The sequence below is a fragment of the Dendrobates tinctorius genome, unplaced genomic scaffold (assembly GCF_039654945.1).
Source record: "Dendrobates tinctorius isolate UK_male_01 unplaced genomic scaffold, ASM3965494v1 ptg000115l, whole genome shotgun sequence".
Classification (NCBI taxonomy): domain Eukaryota; kingdom Metazoa; phylum Chordata; class Amphibia; order Anura; family Dendrobatidae; genus Dendrobates; species Dendrobates tinctorius.
In genome coordinates, this window is record NW_027361783.1 from 3055500 (window position 1) to 3077066 (window position 21567).

Here is a 21567-nt window from a genome sequence, read left to right on the forward strand (position 1 = left end):
CCATATGACTTTCCCATTTTTTTCTGAAACTCCACAAAATTTAGGAGTTCAACACGCCTGGTTGCAGTGGCACAACCAGTGACTGGTTCAGGCTGTCTTTAGTCAGGCAGTATGAATGAGATGACAGGTTCCCTGTTAGTTTTGAGAGTTAAAATTTTGTCATGACAAATTTTGCCGCAATAGGCCTTTCCAAGCTATTCTTCACCCTTTATATGTAAACTATATGGTACCCTCATCTAATGCTGACATAAATGCTGCCTAATCTAGTACAGTTATCATGATCACAAATTTTGTGTTACAAGATCCAGGTTAAATACTATTGTGAAATCTCACGTGGAATTTTTATTCTTTCCTTATAGCTGATCTGGATTCAGAACATACTCAGAGGGTCTTGGACATGGAGTATGCCCAACAGATGAAGCTAAAAGAACGACAAAAGTTCTTTGAAGAGGCATTCCAGCAGGACATGGAGCAATACTTGTCTACAGGATACCTGCAGATAGCAGAAAGACGAGGCAGGTCACCTCTTTATATTATTCTTTTACTGATTTTTATTTTTTTTCTTAAATATTGTTTTGGTATAAAGTGGTCAAGTTGATACCAAAAATATGTTGGTAGAGTGTGCAGTTTCTATATACTGTACCTCACATGTAATTTTCTATTTAAAGGCTATGAACACATTTATTATGATTTTTTTTTTTATTTCTCATTTGCTTCTGCAATGCAAAATTAAGCTACTTTTTGAATAGTGTTTAAAAATATACTACCATTTGGGTATTGTAGTGTCTATGTAACCTCTTCATATAATTGACTGTATTGCTGCTGATATCACACTGCCCCATTTCTGTGATGGCTCTCAACACTCTTCTAAAAATATCAAGGAGGGGAGAGGAGGATCTACATAGATTAAGATGTGGGGAGAAGGGGGGAGGTTATACTATAGCACCCACAAGGCTTCCTGGGGAATCGCATGAGTGCTAAGACAACAGGATACATTGATTTTGTTTTCCTGTGTTTTTAATGTATGAAGCTTTCAATATGCCTAAAAGCAGCTATCTAGGGTTTAAAAATTGAGGAGCTATTCATGGGATAGGGAATAGGTAAATAATCTAAAAGTGGTGGAGTTGACACACCTGGCGCCCTCACCGATAAGCTGGAAATTGCTCCAGCAGTGGGCTGAGCAAAGTGATGTACTGCATATTACTTGCTGGCCACTGCTGAGTACTACAGTTTGTCTCTTGTAAGTAAATGAAAGATGAACAGCAGTCACCTAAGCAATGTACGGGGTTGCTGTGTTTCCTTGCATAAGTTGATTCGGTCCGGCCTCTGTGGGAGCAGTGCTCATCTGATCGGTGGCGGTTGCACACATGTCTCATAGTGGTAACTTAGCCTACACCGCTTTTAAGCCCTCAATAACACTATTAATATAATGACACTAGAAATTTGGGAAAATTATAAAAGGATGTAAAATTCTGGGTCTTTTACAGCTGTTCAGTATAATCTTGTTGTTTTAAGAACCAATAGGAAGCATGTCTTCAATGGAGGTGAACGTGGATATGTTGGAGCAAATGGACCTGATGGACATGTCTGATCAGGAAGCACTAGACGTCTTCTTAAATTCCGGAGGAGAGGACAACAACATGCTATCCCCTATGATAGGTACTGGTAACCTACATATTCTCTGCAATGCTGCTATCTATAAGATTATCATGCATTCCAGTGCCATTATGCTAAGGATATTATCTAACTGTGCAGAAGGTTTAATTTATTTAATAAAAATAGTGACACTTAACCTGGCCATGCATGTGCTGAGTGAGTAATAGGTAAACATATCTCCTTTGATTGTCTCATAAACATGCACAATTAGATTATTGCATCCTTATTGCCATTGAACAGGGGTGCACTACCTGCATCCGAGGGGCCACATGCGGCAAACAATGCTATTTTCTGTGTGCCCTGAACTATTTGGACAGAAAAATGCTTGACTTACAGCACAACTATAGATGAGCAGCTATTCACACAGAAGAGTAGCACCTGAGGATCTGGGATGGGCAAGTGCAAATTGTGGCCTGTGTAGACATCACTGGATGCCTCATAAATCAGAAGAAAGGGTTTTCTAGACCAGTTTTACACTTCAGATAAGAGTATGAATGTGTTATTCTACTCAGGGCACCATGAAGCCTGGGACCAGACTCTCAGAAACCATTACAAGAATGTCAAAACACGGGGCATTAGCAGGGGCAAACAAATTAAGAGTACAGGATGAGGAGGACCCCGAGACTTTTAATCTCTCCATAAACATTTATAATAATGTAACTATCATGGTGCAAGGAACAAAACAAAAACTGGAGGAATTTTTACAACAATTCAGTCACATTAGGACCCAGTTAAAAACCTTGAGAAGGGGCATAACCATTCCATCTCAGATTACAGCAGACAGGGTCCCAAGCTGTGCACCCACCACATCTACATCACAACCCCCCATGGATATTCTCAGAGACTGCCTGTCCAGATTAGAAAGTGAGTTTACTCAATTCAAAGAGGATTTACAAAGAAGCCAAGGTGAGAAAAATGCAAATGAACAACTGAAGGACGAACTATTGAGGTTGAAAATAGACTTGTGTGAAATTCAAATGTCACTTAAAAAACTGCAGGAAGAAAACTCAACTCTCAAAGAAGAAATATCCCTGCTAAAATCATCAAATCTGCAACAAAACATGGACATAGCACCTCAAAGTATAATGAACACCCCAAAACCCACGCATGCAGCAACTACCCCGATGCCTGACATATCACAGACCGGCGACAGCCCCGACCAGACCGAAACAACCTCAGCAATAAAAATACAGCAGACTCCCATACAGCAAACCAGAGCAACCAACAATCCTACAGAGGAAAACTGTGCCCTCATTCCCTGCAACAAAAATACAGCCCCAACACCACAGCAGTCAAAGACAACCATCACCCAAGGACCAAACGATGCACAAACAGCAAATGACCCAAATAGAACACCGATCCCCGACATCGTCCTAATAATAGACTCTAATGGAAAATACCTGGACACTAAGAGACTGTTCCCAGGGGCACAAGTCACAAAAATCCGCTGTTCAACAATCCCACAAGTAGAGAAGGTGATCAGTAATCCATACTTCACAGAGCCCACACACCTCATACTACACACCGGCACAAACGATATCCAACAAGAGACAGTCACTCAGGACCTAACAAAACTCGCAATAGCAGCCCAGCAAAAATTCCCCAGAACCAAAATAATCCTGTCTGCCCTGCTTCCAAGGAAAGAAATAAACCAAGAGGTAATCCAGCAAATCAACTCAGAGCTGGCTGCCAGTATCGCCTCAACACCAAATATACAGCTGGCAAGCCACCCCAGAATAACGCTCCGTCACCTATACGACGACAAACACCTCAATAAACAAGGGGTCAGCAATCTAGCAAAAGAGCTAAAGGACATGGTTCTAAACAGACCTCCGAGACTACAAGCAAGACGCCCACCAAACAGATGGCAAACCACAGCGATCCCTGGAGAGAATCCACAGAGAGGGCAAAGGAGACAACATGCCCCACAATGGCAACGCACAGCGATCCCCAATGAGAGTCCACAGACAGGGCACAGGAGACAACATGCCCCACAATGGCAACACAGAGCAACAGAGAACAGCAACATGGCTGAAATAAGGACATTGCTCAGCACACTATGCAGCCAACTCATGGGACACCCTTAAAATATGCCACCCAAACCCACCACAAGAACGTGTTACATCCTATGAAAATCTTTCTTCATTATAAGGTATATCGACCAAATATGACATCCTTAGTAATCAGCAGCTGGAACATTCAAGGACTGAATGCCTCAGCCTTTGGGTCCAAGACAAATGACCCAGACTTCAAGCAAAAGCTAAAGAACATTGACATCCAGATCCTTCTGGAGACATGGGCCCGGGCAGAGGAGGAATCCCTGACACCCATGGGATACAGGGAATTTTCTCTCTCTGCCCAGAAAAACAAGAACATCAAACAGGGCCGTTGTTCAGGGGGCATACTAATATGGTACAAGGAGGAAATCAAAGAGCACATCAAGGCAGTAAAAAGAGGAGAAAGCCATATCTGGATGAGGATAAGCAGCGCCATCCTCACCTCTCAGCAGGACATCTACCTCTGCGCAGCCTACATCCCTCCATCAGAATCCCCATACTATAAGCCGGACATCTATGAGGTCATACAGAGAGAGGCAGCCCAATTCCAGTCCATGGGCAGAGTGCTCCTCTGCGGAGACCTCAATGCCAGGACGGGTACAGAGAAGTACTACATGTCACCCGACGGAAACACATATGTAATGGGAGATGGATCCTTCTATAATGACTCAGTACAGACCGCAAGAAACAGCTATGACACAGTGGTGAATAAAAGCGGCAGAACCTTGCTGAACCTGTGCCGGAGCTTGGGGCTGTATATAGTGAATGGACGCATCAGGGGGGACTCACTAGGGAGATTTACACTAAACTTCCACTTGGGCAGCAGTGTGGTGGATTACGCAATAACGGACATAGACCCAGCAAACAAATGCCTTCATAGTCACCCCTGAAACCCACCTGTCAGACCACAACCAGACACTGCTGTACATGAGATCCACGGACAAACAACCCATAGAAAAGCCACACCTGACCAGTCTACACAACCTGCCACCATCCTACAAGTGGCCCAAACAGTTATCCACTGAATACACCAACATGACTAACAGAACCGAGATCCAAGAGCTACTTGTAAATTTCAACACAAGTACTTACGCATCAAACCAGCAAGGGGTCAACTGGGCAGTGAATGACTTTAACAACATCCTATACACCATGGCAGAGCTAGCAGGCATCAGAAGAACCAACCCCAAGAAACCAACAAATAAACATGGCCAAAAATGGTTTGACAAAGAATGTAAGTCACTACGCAACTCCCTAAGGGTAGCCTCAAACCAAAAGCACAGAGATCCAAACAACAGGGACCTAAGAGCGGCCCATGACATCCTACAGAGGCAATACAAAAGCACTCTCAGGGAGAAAAAACATAGGCATATCTGCCAAGAACTACAGAAGCTTGAGGACTCCCTCCAGGATAACTCATTCTGGGAGACCTGGAATCATATCGGCACAAAGCCCAAGCAGAGCACCCTCCACATCCAAAATGGCAACATCTGGCACAGCTACTTCAAAGGCCTCTACAAGAACATACCAGAAGAAGACCTAACCCCAGAACAGAAGCACCTAACCACTAAACTCAGAGACATGGAGGAGACAATCAAAGACTTCCAAAATCCTCTGGACATACCAATCAGTGTGCTGGAAATAAAAGACAGTATCAAATTTATGAAATGCAAGAAGGCCGCGGGCAGTGACGGCATCCTGCCAGAGATGATCAAATTCAGTTCCCCAGATATACATGCAGCACTGGCAAAACTATTCACCCACATCCTGAGTGCTGGCTACTTCCCAAAAAGCTGGAATCAAGGTCTCATAACGCCCATCTACAAGAATAGAGACAGATATGATCCAGCAAACTACAGAGGAATATGTGTTAACAGCATTCTGGGAAAACTATTTAACAGCATTATTAACAAAAGGATCATCACCTTCCTCATCCAGCGGGACACCCTCAGCAGAAGCCAAGCTGGGTTCATGCCAAACCATCGCACCACGGATCACATCTACACCCTGCAAAGCCTCATCAAGACCCACATCCATAGAAAAAAACAGGGGAAAATATTTGCATGTTTTGTGGACTTCAAGAAGGCCTTTGACTCAGTGTGGCACCCAGGTCTGTTCCTGAAACTCCTGGAGAGCGGAATAGGTGGCAGAACCTACGACGTCATCAAGAGCTCATACACTGAGAATCGGTGCAGCGTGAAGGTGAATGGAAAGAGGACGGCCTTCTTCCGGCAGTGCCGTGGGGTAAGACAGGGCTGCAGCCTGAGCCCAACTCTATTTAACATCTACATAAATGGACTGGCAGCGGCACTGGAATCCTCCTCTGCCCCAGGTCTCAGCCTGCACGACCGAGAGGTGAAGATCCTGCTGTATGCAGATGACCTCCTGCTGCTTTCCCCAACCGCGAGAGGCCTCCAAGATAGCTTGGCCGTGCTGGAAACATTCAGCACCACATGGGCGCTGCCCATCAACCAAAAGAAGACCAAAGTCATGGTGTTTCAAAAGAGGAGTTCTAAAGAAACCTCCACTTCCTCCCTCACACTAAATGGTGCCACGCTAGAGAAGACAAGCAGCTATACCTACCTTGGTCTGGAGCTAAGCCAAACCGGGAGCCTCAAGCAAGCAGCAGAGACCCTGAAAGGGAAAGCATGCAGAACCTTCTATGCCATCAGAAGACAAATGTACCATCTCAAACCACCGGTGAGAGTCTGGCTCAAGATATTCGACAGCGTCATCACACCTATACTGCTATATGGCAGCGAGGTATGGGGTCCAGCAACCTATCCAGACCAGAAAAAGTGGGATTCCAGCCCAACCGAAGTCTTCCATCTGGAGTTCTGCAAATGTCTCCTCCAGGTACATCGCAGCACCTCAAACATAGCCTGTCGGGCAGAGCTGGGCCGATTCCCCTTATGGCTCACTATACACAAGAGGGCGCTATCACACCAGGCGCATATACAGAACAGCAACCCCAGCTCCTACCATCATAAAGCCCTGCTGAGCCAGAGCCAAGAGCAAGCCAGGAACCTCGGCAGCCAGCTCAACCAAAGTCAGCAACACACCCTAACTAAAGCCCAAATAAAAGAGATCTCAGAGAGCTGCAAGATGCAATGCATAGAGGGTTGGAAGAGTGAATTGGAGAACTCCCAGAAACTCACCATCTACCGGTCACTGCGGATGGACTACACACTGGCTCCATACCTGGAAAGGCTACGCCACCCCAAAGACAGGCAGACTTTGAGTATATACAGATTAAGCGCCCACAACCTAGAGGTGGAAACAGGGTGGCACCGACAGACATACAAGCCACGAGAGAACAGACTGTTCCAGCACTGCCAGCAGGGGGCTCTGGAAGATGAGGTGCATTTCCTGCTGCACTGCAACAAATACTCAGCAGTGAGGGACTCCCACTTCCAGAAACTTACCACCCATACCCCAGACTTCCCATCCATGGATGAGGAGAGGAAACGCTGCATCCTACTGGGGGAAGAAGAATCAATGGTGGAGGTCGCCGCCCAATATGTCACCACATGTCATAAGATGAGAGGAACTAAAGACCTCCAAATGGACAATCACTCCCCAAATTTTGCCCCCAACACCCCATCCCCACTACCCTAATCCACTCCCCTGCCACACTTCTTTTCTTGCTTTGGCAACACTAATTGTATTTTGGTCCTGCCAATAAAGCCTATTTGAATTTGAATTAAACAGCTGGCCATGTCTGTGGCTCGCTCCACATTAGTTTTATGGTAGTTGTGAAACACTGCACAGAAAGTTGAGAACCATGTGGATGCATTGAGTTCTCCTTTTTGGGGAAAATTAAGACTTTTTTTATGAGGATTTAAAAGTGGATTTTACTGTAAAGTCTAAATTGAAACATTTATTCAAATACTCTGAATAAGCCTCCTATCTGTTTTACTGGGAAATGTTTAAAATAAAGTGAAAAACAGAAAGCACTGTGTTCACTGGAGAACCATTGCCCTTTATAAGAAGTTGGAAATTTATTCAGAGTATTTAATGCGATTTTTGATGTGGATTTAGGAGCAGAATCTATTTTTAAATCCTCGTCAAGAAACTGAGTGCTGATTTGTGGAGGGAAGAGTTGTAAAGTGAGACTTTGTACACATCAGACATTTATGGTATATAATTTCAATATGACATAAACGTCATAGAATGTAATAATCCTTTCATTTAAGTGCGGCCCCCAGGTTTGTTCATTCTGACAACGTGGCCCTTGGACCAGAAAAGGTTGTGTGCCCCTGTCTTCAGCTGCAGTTGATCTCCTAGGAAATAAAAGTTTTAAGCATTTGAAGATGCCCAATATTATGTCTAACAAAAACAGATCGGCGGTACAGGTAGGCTGCCACCGTACACAACAGACCAGCTGTTAATGGTCTGTTTGGTATGGCCAGTAGTTTTCTGGAGCTAAGGAAAATTGTACTCTTTTGGCTTCTGTAGAAGTCACTCTGTAGCATTGATGCCTGAATTTTAAGTTTTAAGCATCACAAGATCAGATTTCTTGCACCAATTCATATTTCGTGTTTAGACTATTAATAGGACTTGTAGAAAACATTTGGTAAATCTGGGGTTGTGCTACAATTGTAGGAAGGATCTCAAAAAGGCTCCAAGGACACCAAGGCATCATCCAGGACTGCAGCTAGATGTTTGTTCAAGGAAGCTGGTTATTGTGTGAAGATGACATTAATACATGGAGCCAGATATGATATTGTCCTGCTTATGTCTAGAAGCTGAAGATTGGTTATGCCTTTTCTATCCTTTATATTGTGAATTATTTTGTAACTGTTAAATAAAAGTTATGTGATTGAGGCTGAAAAGATGTAGTGTATTTTGCATTTTTAAGGAAGGAAATCCATCTGATTTCATGACATAAGGGAATGGGGTCTTGTTCTTTATCATTTTAAACTTTTCCATTCTTTTTGAAATAGTCAATGTTTGGCTCCACTTTCGACTTCGTATGATGGAATCCGAGACAAGGTTATATGTAGGATGCTGAGGCTTCAGTTATTTCAGATATTACCATAACAGCAGTCAGTTACTCCATGCCGTTGCTCCACAGACATGGTCTTCTTCATACAGGGCCATGCTAAGCATCCCTATTCCAATTCCTTATCCGTCACTGCTGTATGATTTACCAATTTATCTTTTACTAGTAATGGGTGGGGAGAGGAACACTAAAACACAAATCTAAACGATTATAAGATTATAGCCAGCAAGGAACCTGTCTAACATTAAAATCTACTTGTATATGGCAATTTATTACTTAATCCCCTATGTCATAGGGTGTTAGGATTTAGGAACGCTTGAAATGAAATACAAGAAAATAAATAGAAAGGCAAGCCTTTGTGGTCCATGCAACACTTAATATTAAAGGAAGTTGAGTAAATCATGAACCTCTATAGTACAAACAAGAAACATTTCAACATAAAGTGGTAACCCATTTAAGGGAGGGATTTTTTTTTTTTTTAGTCTGTATGAGTTCACATTCGCAGTATTAATCCATTTGTAACTAATTCGTTTTTTTCTCTTGTTTGCTTCATCAGTTTCAAATTGATGAAAACCTGATACCAGTTAACCCCTTCCTGCAAAATGGCATAATTGTGCATCCTGATTGCAATTGCTTTCATAATCTAATGTACCGTTTGTCACGGGAGCTATGTCCAATACATCTGCATTAGGAGCTGGCGGTTATACACAGCCATGCTTATGCTGCTTGTGCTCGGATCAGACCTAGCTTTGATGCGAGCACTTTAATGGTGTGCACACACACACTGAAAACTCACAGATACATCGAGAAAGATCTGTATATTACTATATGTATATACAGTGCCTACAAGTAGTATTCAACCCCCTGCAGATTTAGCAGGTTTGATAAGATGCAAATAAGTTAGAGCCTTCAAACTTCACACAAGAGCAGGATTTATTAACAGATGCATAAATCTTACAAACCAAAAAGTTATGTTGCTCAGTTAAATTTTAATAAATTTTAAACATAAAAGTGTGGGTCAATTATTATTCAACCCCTAGGTTTAATATTATGTGGAATAACCCTTGTTTGCAATTACAGCTAATAATCGTCTTTTATAAGACCTGATCAGGCCGGCACAGGTCTCTGGAGTTATCTTGGCCCACTCCTCCATGCAGATCTTCTCCAAGTTATCTAGGTTCTTTGGGTGTCTCATGTGGACTTTAATCTTGAGCTCCTTCCACAAGTTTTCAATTGGGTTAAGGTCAGGAGACTGACTAGGCCACTCCAACACCTTGATTTTTTGCCTCTTGAACCAGGCCTTGGTTTTGTTGGCTGTGTGCTTTGGGTCGTTGTCTTGTTGGAAGATGAAATGACGACCCATCTTAAGATCCTTGATGGAGGAGCGGAGGTTCTTGGCCAAAATCTCCAGGTAGGCCGTGCTATCCATCTTCCCATGGATGCGGACCAGATGGCCAGGCCCCTTGGCTGAGAAACAGCCCCACAGCATGATGCTGCCACCACCATGCTTGACTGTAGGGATGGTATTCTTGGGGTCGTATGCAGTGCCATCCAGTCTCCAAACGTCACGTGTGTGGTTGGCACCAAAGATCTCGATCTTGGTCTCATCAGACCAGAGAACCTTGAACCAGTCTGTCTCAGAGTCCTCCAAGTGATCATGAGCAAACTGTAGACGAGCCTTGACATGACGCTTTGAAAGTAAAGGTACCTTACGGGCTCGTCTGGAACGGAGACCATTGCGGTGGAGTACGTTACTTATGGTATTGACTGAAACCAATGTCCCCACTGCCATGAGATCTTCCCGGAGCGCCTTCCTTGTTGTCCTTGGGTTAGCCTTGACTCTTCGGACAAGCCTGGCCTCGGCACGGGAGGAAACTTTCAAAGGCTGTCCAGGCCGTGGAAGGCTAACAGTAGTTCCATAAGCCTTCCACTTCCGGATGATGCTCCCAACAGTGGAGACAGGTAGGCCCAACTCCTTGGAAAGGGTTTTGTACCCCTTGCCAGCCTTGTGACCCTCCACGATCTTGTCTCTGATGGCCTTGGAATGCTCCTTTGTCTTTCCCATGTTGACCATGTATGAGTGCTGTTCACAAGTTTGGGGGGGGGGGTCTTAAATAGTCAGAAAAGGCTGGAAAAAGAGATTATTAATCCAAACATGTGAAGCTCATTGTTCTTTGTGCCTGAAATACTTCTTAATACTTTAGGGGAACCAAACAGAATTCTGGTGGTTTGAAGGGTTGAATAATAAATGACCCTCTGAATAAACTTTTCACAATTTAAAAAAAAATTAAACAAAGAAATAACATTCTTTTTTGCTGCAGTGCATTTCACACTTCCAGGCTGATCTACGGTCCAAATGTCACAATGCCAAGTTAATTCCGAATGTGTAAACCTGCTAAATCTGCAGGGGGTTGAATACTACTTGTAGGCACTGTAGATGTATCTATGGTGAATGCTGCAAAATGTCAGAATTGCTGTTTCTGTCAATCTTGCCTCTCACAAAAGGTGATAAAAAAATCATATGTATTATTTAAAAAATTGTAAAATAAAATTTATAGCTCTTTAGGCAAAAAGCAGTCTTCATTAAAGCTCAGTAATCTGATAAAATGTATGGCTCTTTAAAATATGACAGCCAAAAAAACTACTTTTTTTAAGTGATTTTCTTGAGTAAAAGTAGTAAAACGTGAAAAAACACAATATAAATTGAAGACCACTGTAATCCTATTGCCCTGCAAAAACAATCCCGAACACAACTTATTCAAAAAGCTAAAGCTATGATTCCAAAATATGGTAACCAAAAAAAAAGATGTATTTTTTGTATTTTTTTTTTTGTACTGAAGTAGCGAAGCATAAAAAAACTATATGCATTTTGTATTGTGATCGCATCAACCTGAAGAATAAGATAACACGTCCATGTGTAACAGTGAATGGTGTTCGGGGAAAAAAGTACATTTAGAATTATTTCAAATGTGTATGGTATTTATTGGGCAAATTAATAAATCCTAAAACCTATATAAATTTGGAATTGCTATAATCTTACTGACCTTCAGAATACAGCTAACACTTTATTTGTGCAGCACGGCATATAGCGTAAAATAGTTAATGTTTGTTAATAAGTTGTGTGCCCCAAAATAATGTCGCTAAAGTAAAACTCATCCTGAAAAAAAGTTATAGCTCCTGGAGCACAATGATAATAAAAGTGGAAGCGAAAAAAAAGGTTCAATATAAAAGGGAAAACTGTGCTGTCAATGGGTTAAAATTTGACTTCAAGGATTTAAATAAGTCCAGCTGCAATCAAATTATTTTTTTAGACAAAGTTGTAGAGACCTATTATGCTCTCTGGCTAAAAAAAAAAATGCAGGAGGATCTAATAGTTAAATCATTGAGGTTAATGTGAACGGTTCCGTTTTAAAGTGCATCGGTTTTTCTTCAATTTGAAACCAATCCCGATCCTTTTTTTTTTTTTTTTTTTTTTTTTTTTTCCAGTGTAAAACAAATGAATAAAATCTATAGTAAAAAATACTTTAGTCAAGTTTCTTCTATCATGTGGAAAAGGTTTTTTGAGCATAAGAGCTGGAATGTACAGTTGAAACTAGAAGTTTACATACACTATATAAAAAGACTCATAAGCATGTTTTCCTCAATATCTGACATGAAATCAGGACAATCATTTCCCATATTAGTTCAGTTAGGATAACCATAATTAAACATTCTCTCATTATTCAGGCACTTGGCAAATAGTATTAAGGCATTTTTATTATTTACTGCAAAGTTAAAAGTTTAGATACATTTCTCATTAGTATTTGGTACCATTGCCCTTAAACTGAATGACTTGGGTCAAACGTTTGGGATATCCTTCCACAAGCTTCTCACAATAGTTGGTCGGCATTTGGGCCCATTCCTCCTGACAAAACTGGTGTAACTGATCCAGGTTTGTAGTTCGCTTTGCTCGCACCTGCCTTTTCAGCTTTGCCCATACATTTTCAATAGGATTGAGATCAGGGCTTTGTGCTGGCCACTCCAAAACATTGACTTTGTTATCATTAACCCACTTTGTTACCATTTTGGCAGTATACTTCGGGTCATTGTCCATTTGGAAGATCCATTTTCTCCCAAGCTTTAACTTCCTGGCTGATGTCTTGAGATGTTGCTTCTGTATTGCCACATAATATTCTTTTCTCATGATGCCATCTATTTTGTGAAGTGTACCAGTCCCTCCTGCAGCAAAAAAAAACCCCACAACATGATGCTACCACCCCCGTCTTTCACAGTTGGGATGGTTTTCTTAGGCTTCCAAGCTTCTCCCTTTTTGCCCCAAACGTAACAATGGTCATTATGCCCAAAAAGTTCAATTTTAGTTTCATCAGACCACAGGACGTCTCCAAAAGTTAAGCTCTTTGTTCCTGTGTGCATTTGCAAACATTAATCTGGCTTTTTTATGTTTCTTTTGGAGTAATGGCTTCTTCCTGAAAGAGTGGCCTTTCAGCCCATGTTGATACAGTACTCGTTTCACTGTGGATATTGACACAATCTTACCAGCTTTCGCCATTATCTTCACAAGGTCTTTTTGCTTTTGTCCTTGGGTTGAAATGCACGTCGGACCAAAGCACGTTGATTTCTAAAACAAAGCACCCGTCTCCTTCCTGAACGGAATGATGGCTGGGCATTCGCATCTTGTTTGTACTTGCATATAATTGTTTGTATAGATGAATGAGGTATCTTTAACTTGTACCCAAGGATGAGGCAGAGTTGTGCAAGTCCACAATTCTCTTCCTGATATCTTGGCTGATTTCTTTAGACTTTCCCATGATGCTACACAAAGAAGCATTATGTTTCAGGTGTGCATTAAAATTCATCCATAGGTGTGTCTCTAACTCAGATGATGCCAAAAATAACAGAAGCCTCCAAACACATCACATTATCGTATGGGCAGTCCAGAATTGTTTAAATATCAAAAAACTGTTGCATCCAAATATAAATCAGGTCTGAACAGGGGCTTACCTAGAGTAACCAACTCAAATACAATCAACCAAATAAGGCAGCACTCTGTAGCGCTATAGCATGCAACATGAAATATGAAAATTGAATTGCACTACTGCACCAGAAATATGAAAAATTGAGAATACTTAGCGCATAAATTGGCCAATTCATGTGTACCTGGCAGCTACGTTAAGGCAATTCTCGTTTGCCAGGACCTAATGCCAATCCTCTCTTAGATAGTCTACATCTCTCTTGGACTAAAGTCTATATCTGAATGGAGGAGTAGGATCTTGTTGCAATTAAATACGCCTGAGGCTAAGGGGCGGTGTACTCAGTCAGAAGGCCAATACAAATATCAAAAAACTGACTGTCCCATCCAAACACAAATCAGGTCTGAACAGATGCTTACCTAGAGAAGCCAACTCAAATACAATCAAACAAATAAGGCAGCACTCTGTAGCGCTATAGCATGCAAATACGAAATATGAAAAATGAATTGCATTACTGCACTAGAAATATGAAAAATTGACAGTGCTTAGCACATAAATTGACCAATTCATGTGTACCTGGCAGCTACGTTAAGGCGATTCTCGTTTTCCAGGACCTAATGCCAATGCTACAGAGTGCTGCCTTATTTGTTTGATTGTATTTGAGTTGGCTACTCTAGGTAAGCACTTGTTCAGACCTGATTTGTCTTTGGATGGGACAGTCAGTTTTTTGATATTTGTATTAGCCTTCTGACTGAGCACTCCGTCTCTTAGCCTCAGGCATTTTTAATTGCAACAGGATCTTACCCCTGCATACAGATATAGACTTAAGTCCAAGAGAGGATTCATATTAGGTTCCCAGAGAGATGTAGACTGTCTAAAAGAGGATTGGCATTAGGTCCTGGCAAACAAGAATCGCCTTAACGTGACTGCCAGGTACACATAAATTGGCCAATTTTTGAGCCAAGCATTCTCAATTTTTCATATTTCTAGTGCAGTAATGCAATTCAATTTTCATATTTCATGTTTGCATGCTATGGTGATAGAGTGCTGCCTTGTTTGACAGAATTGTTTAAAGGCATAGTAATCTTGTTGGATGTAAACTTTTGACTTTGCCGTAAGTAATAAAAATGCCTTAAACACGATCTCTCTATCATTATTCTGGTATTTGGAAAATATTAATAATTATGGTAATCCTAATTAACCTAAATCAGGAAATGTTCTGATTTCATTTCATATGCATGTTTTTCTCATTATCTATGTCTTTTTTATATAGTATATGTAAACTTCTAGTTTCAACTCTAATTGGTTGTGGTGTTCTCCATGTTTCTTTTGCAATCTTATCCATGTGTGCGCTTAATATCTTGTAAGCAGACCTCATGCCTCATTGCAGTTTCTCTTTGTCTTCTCTCTTCATGTTGGTTACTAAAGGCCCTGACTTTGACACTTGTCGAAATGAGATATCTCTCCAGGTTCCCAGCCAAGCAGAACTCAGACAAAAACTTTCTTCCTTGTCCTCTACGTGCACTGATTCTGCCAGCCAGGAAAACAGTGAAGATGGTGGGGAATCGCCCATTATCCAGTCAGATGATGAAGACGTTCACGTGGACTCTGTACCTGGTGTCGGCCACGTTGCAAAAAACAATTCTGATGCAAGTGACGAAAGTGATTCCCACACCGTGTGAAGTTGAACTGTGTGGTTGCTATATCCTGGAGCGTTAGCCATCGTGTACTAATCCACCTTACTGTGCAATTGTTACCCTACTGATTTACACAAAGTATTGTGTACTGGAGTCATTGCGAACAAAATGATATTAAAAGTGTTTTTTATGGAGACTAGAGTAGTGGAGGAGATTGGAAACGCTGCACAGTTATGCAGTCTTTCTTGTGTGCTTAGTTTTTTAAGCACCATCTTTATCTCTAGGAGAATATTGGACGAAGGTCCTGCATGAACAACCACTGGATTACCAATGCTTTTATTTACACATTTAGCTGCTAGGCCAAGTGTTCTTCATAATGTGATCAAAGTAATCTACAGAAATTCCTGGTTTACTAGAACTTACACAAATATGTCCAATGATAGGGCATAGATAGACAGAGAACGCTGGGTTCCAAGCTATACTTCTTCATGCATACAACAACCAAATTGAAGATGCCTTGAATGGTAATGATGATAAAGGCCTGGATTTTTTTCACATGCATTATGAGGTAGTGAGAAAAGCAGCATTTAGCAAAAGGAATTCATCCTAAGGGTATGTGCTCACAACATCTTTTAGATATGAGCATGTGTGGCAAGTTTTGCAAACGAAGAACGTTTCAGGACATGTTGACGTCTTTAATCATGTTTTAATTTTTTTTTCTCGCTTTTTCTTTTCTGCGTGATTTTGGTGGCATTATTTCTTTATTACTTTTTTTTTTTTTTAAAGGGAAGGTGCCATCCCAAAAAAAATTTTTCAGCAATTGAAAAAAATGTAAAGAATTAATGTTTACATTTTCTTAAAAAATATTATCATTTGTTTATAATTTTGCAAAATATGCAAAATTATTTTTGCAAAATATGAAAAATAATTTTAAAAAGTTTTTCATTTCCACTTGTTAACACTAGGGGGAGCAGCTACTGAAATCTGGCACAAAAACCTATGACATCTAGGAACACAGTGAGCAGCCATTTTGATGGGGCCTGCAAAGTTACTGACTGTCTTTGCATGTAAAGTCTGGATCAGAACAGGTCATCAATCAGCAGAAATGTTTCCTGGATTTCTGTGGAGCAGACAAGCAGACGGTCCATCCATGTGTATAAAACACAGCGCTCTATGTACAATCCCTGGCACCGAACAGGGCGCCCCCCATAGACCAGCACACTGCTCTCCTGAAATACTCTGTGCTGCTGTCACTCTGCTCCTTCCACCATACATCAGGCCCCTGTCGCCTCGCTTTCACACATCGCCAGGACAGGATCTGAGGAGAGGAATGGGGTCTTCGGTCACTGAGGATGGCAGGAAGGATTCTGGGAGCAGGGTGACAGCAGCACATAGTATTTCAGGAGAGCAGTGTGCTGGTCTATGGGGGGCACAGAGGGAGATATATGGTGGAGGAGCAGGGTGACAGCACCACAGAAATCCAGGAAACATTTCTGCTGATTGATGGCCTGTTCTGATCCAGACTTTGCATGCAAAGACCCCATTCCCCTCCTCAGATTCTGTACTGGCGATGTGTCAAAGCGAGGCGACAGGCGCAGTCCGGGGTGACGCTGGGAAGCAGGATGGGGGAAATGTAGCCATTCAGTAGCGATAAAAATGAGACCCTTCTCTTCAGCTGCCTCACCAGCCCTCCCCTGACCGCACCTATTACCCCTGACCCGTGTGCAGGTGCTCAGCCAGCACCACCCTAGAATGGGTCCCCTTTTAGCAGATAATACTGCCATAGTGTTCTCACATAATACCGCCATATAGATCATACACAATACCACCATGTAGATCACACATAAAACCAGCAGGGTGATAGCAGCACAGTATTTCAGGAGAGCAGTATCACACGGAATAGGATTAGATACACGGCTCAGCAGACAGTATCACACAAGAGAGGATTAGATACACAGCTCTGCAGACAGTATCACACAGGAGAGGATTAGATACATGGCTCAGCAGTCAGTATCACACAGGATAGGATTAGATACACGGCTCATCAGACAGTATCACACAGGATAGGATTAGATACACGGCTCAGAAGTCAGTATCACACAGGAGAGGATTAGATACACGGCTCGGCAGTCAGTATCACACAGGAGAGGATTAGATACACGGCTCGGCAGTCAGTATCACACAGGAGAGGATTAGATACACGGCTCAGCAGTCAGTATCACACAGGAGAGGATTAGATACACGGCTCAGCAGACTATCGCACAAGACAGTATTACAGATATGCCCACACTGGTGAAACTTCCAGCCCCCCCATTATACACTAGACCAGGGGTCCCCAACCACCGGGCCGCTGCAGTGCCCTTGCCGGTCCGCGGACACAAGGGGAGCCAGGGGCGTTCAGTGGCGTAGCGGGGGCTGGGGCGGCGCGCAGCAATTCACTGCCCTCGTGTAGCGGCGGCCAGGGAGCGATGCAAGGATCCGTCCTGCCCGCCGCCCGCGCTTCCTGTCTCTGACTGACACAGGAGCGCGCCGCTGCTGTGTCAGCGAGGAAGCGCAGGCGATGCTGCGGACAGGTGAGAGGAGAGAGGTGGTGTGTGTGTGTGTGTGTGTGTGTGTGTGTTTGTTTGTCTGTGTTTGTGTAGGTGGAGCCTAGCCATGGAGGAGATGGGGAGAGAAGGCCTTGATGCCTGGGGTGATGGGAGAAGGCCATGAGGGGGGTGATGGAGAGAATGCATTGATGGGAGTGATGGAGAGACGTCAGTGATGGGGTGAAGGCAATGATGGAGAGAAGGGAGTGATGGGGTGAAGGCAATGATGGAGAAAAGGCAGTGATGGGGTGAAGGGAGTGATGGGATGAAGGCAATGATGGGGAGAAGGGAGTGATGGGGTGAAGGCAATGATGGAGAGATGGCAGTGATGGAGAGATGGCAGTGGTGGGGTGAAGGCAATGATGGGGTGAAGGCAATGATGGAGAGATGGCAGTGATGGGGAGAAGGGAGTGATGGGGTGAAGGCAATGATGGAGAGAAGGCAGCGATGGGGAGAAGGGAGTGATGGGGTGAAGGCAATGATGGAGAGAAGGCAGCGATGGGATGAAGGCAATGATGGGGAGAAGGGAGTGCTGGGGTGAAGGCAATGATGGAGAGATGGCAGTGATGGGGTGAAGGCAATGATGGAGAGATGGCAGTGATGGGGAGAAGGGAGTGATGGGGAGAAGGGAGTGATGGGGTGAAGGCAGTGATGGGGAGAAGGGAGTGATGGGGTGATGGAGCAGGCAAGGATGGGGGTGATGGAGCACTCATTCAAAACCTATGGTGAGTTGAGTCACATTATAAATGTTATTTAATTATAAGTATGCGCTGCTACACTACAGCCGCGTCCATAGCCCCACCCCTGATGACCAAAGCCCCGCCCCTGCCACACCTCCATCCCCGCCCTGCCGGGCCATGGAAGAATGGTCTTGCTTGAAACCGTTCCCTGGTGCAAAAAAGGTTGGGGACCACTGCACTAGACTATGGGCTGTATATGTCATTGTCCTCCTCAGACAGCCATAAAAGCTGTCATAAAAAGGAAGGTGTCAGATTACCGGAGATCACTGGGGCTGTGAGTGAGGAGGCGGAGACAGAGCAGGAGGACAGTGGAGCAGGAAGCACAGTGCTGAACGTGGAGCTCAGCAGATAGCACTGGGCTACAGGAAAATGGCGCCCAGCCACACCTACAGCAGTGAATGGTGCAGCCCACAGGGGCGTGCCCAGTTCACTGCTAATGAGGCTGCATGGTGGGGTCGGGAGCCGACCGCAGTCTCCTATGTCCAGGGACGGCCATATTTGCAGACTGTATGAGTCCTCCACAGATCTGCAAATCAAGATGGCAGCGCCCAGTGGCTACATTAAAACATTATTACAAACAAACCATAAATCCTAGTTAGTACAACATTTGCTGAAACAACATGTTTTGTTACTTACTCTTTTTTTTGCAAATTATATAAAATTGCGGCACCTTCCCTTTAAATAAAGTAGTGAGCAGCTTTCAAGTGGAAGCTACCTGAAGAATGGTCTGAAGCTTCTTTTAAGCACTTCAAAGTTTCCAAAGATGTGCAGCAGATCAGTGACCTAAGTTTGAAGATAGGAACAGGAACTCGTTTTGACAATGCAGTGCACATGTTTATTCCTTTTGATGTTTCCTTAGGGCTTTTTTTCAGGCAGGTTATTGAGCATACTCACCTGAAAAAGACGTATACACATACCCTTAGAACAATGGTAGTTTGTGTACTGCCATATGCTTTTTCCATCCCCAAAACATGCATCAACAGTGTTGAAAAAAAAAGATCCTTTAATAGACCCGATTTCAGAGGGATTGAACCCTGATGTGTCATAAAAGAAAAAAAACACTGTATCTAATAGTCACTTCAAGAAGAGGGCCATAAATCCTAGTGTGAATCCAGCCTAATTCTATCTCTCCCTATCAAAGCTATATATGAAGCAGTGATCAACTCACCTCAGAAAATGATTATTATATGAGACAATGAGAACCCTGCCCTGTAATGCATATCAAACTGGCTTGAAAAGCCATACCTTTTTCCATGCAGTATTCTTCGGTTTATCCTGTGCCAATTATTGTGTACTTGCCTTGATGAAATAAATAATTTCATACCATGACGACTGTGTAGTTTCAATACAGTTAGTAGTTCTGAAAATAGACTGATGAAGAAATGCTAATTGTTCTGGTTCTTACATTGAAAGTCCAACCATAAAATTTGCACTTTCAGCTAGATATACCGTATTTGTTTTTCCCAGAGAAGAAATTTCCAAGACAACATCAACACACTTTGTTTCTAAAGTGGGCTTGCGTGTCTAAATGTTAAACATATTTATGAACTTTGGAGCCAAAAAATTAACTGGCACACTTTATACCAAGTTGTTTTTAACGCAAACCTTTTTTTGTTAGGACAAACTTGCACAGCCTCAACCTCTTAGTGACGGAGCCAATTTGCAGCTTAATGACCGGGCCAATTTTTACAATTCTGACCACTGTCAATTTATGAGGTTATAACTCTGGAACGCTTTAACGGATCCCGCTGATTCTGAGACTGTTTTTTCGTGACATATTTTACTTCATGTTAGGGGTAAAATTTCTTCAATATTACTTGCGTTTATTTATGAAACAAAAACGGAAATATGGCAAAAACTTTTAATTTTTATGCCCTTAAATCAGAGAGATATGACACAAAACATTCTTAGTAAATAACATTTCCCACATGTCTGCTTTACATCAGCACAATTTTGGAACCAACATTTTTTTTTTTATTATTAGGAAGTTATAAGGGTTAAAAGTTGACCAGCGATTTCTCATTTTTACAACAAAGTTTACAAAACCATTTTTTTTTTTTAGGGACCACCTCACATTTGAAGTCTCTTTGAGAGGTCAATATGACAGAAAATACCCAAAAGTGACACCATTCTAAAAACTGCACCCCTCAAGGCGCTCAAAACCACATTCAAGAAGTTTATTAACCCTTTATGTGCTTCAAGAACTGAAGCAATGTGGAAGGAAAAAATTAACAATTAACTTTTTTTTTTTTTACAAACATTTTACTTCAGAACCAATTTTTTTTATTTTCACAAGTGTAAAAAGAGAAAATGAACCACAAAATTTGTTGTGCAATTACTCATGAATACGCCGATACCCCTTATGTGGGGGTAAACCACTGTTTGGGCGCATGGGAGAGCTTGGAATGCAGACTTTGATGGAATGTTCTGAGGGCGTCATGTTGCGTTTGCAGAGCTCCTGATGTGCCTAAACAGTAGAAACCCCCCACATGTGACCCCATTTTGGAAACTAGACGCCTCCAGGAGCTTATCTAGATGTGTAGTGAGCACTTTGAACCCCCAAGTGCTTCACAGAAGTTTATAACGCAGAGCCGTGAAAATAAATCATTTTTTTCCACAAACATGATTTTTTAGCTTCCAATTTTATTTTCCCAAGGGTAACAGGACAAATTGCACATCAACTTTGAGGTCTAATTTCTCCTGAGTACGCTGATGCCTCATATGTTTGGGCACACGTCGGGGCTCGGAAGGGAGGGGGCACCATTTGACTTTTTGAACGCAAAATTGGCTGGAATCAATGGTGGCGCCATGTCGAGTTTGGAGACCCCCTGATGTGCCTAAATGGTGGAAACCCCTCAATTCTAGATCCAACCCTAACACACCCCTAATCCCAACCCTAATCGTAATCACAAAC

General features: G+C 42.6%; 1 protein-coding gene across 3 annotated transcripts in view; it reads left to right on the forward strand.

The window, feature by feature from the left end:
- The window catches only part of DTNBP1 (dystrobrevin binding protein 1), a 175856-nt gene extending 155874 nt beyond the window's left edge, over window positions 1–19982 (forward strand). The window contains exons 8-10 of one of the 3 annotated variants that reach the window (XM_073589948.1): window positions 360–519; window positions 1529–1659; window positions 15117–19982. In XM_073589948.1, coding sequence (XP_073446049.1) covers window positions 360–519; window positions 1529–1659; window positions 15117–15370 — 545 coding nt within the window. In that variant the 3' untranslated portion in view covers window positions 15371–19982. Of the gene's footprint in view, window positions 1–359; window positions 520–1515; window positions 1660–8318; window positions 8549–15116 lie in introns of those variants that run through there. The other 2 variants (XM_073589947.1, XM_073589949.1) reach the window with 2 other exon arrangements.
- Window positions 19983–21567: the final 1585 nt, after the last annotated feature.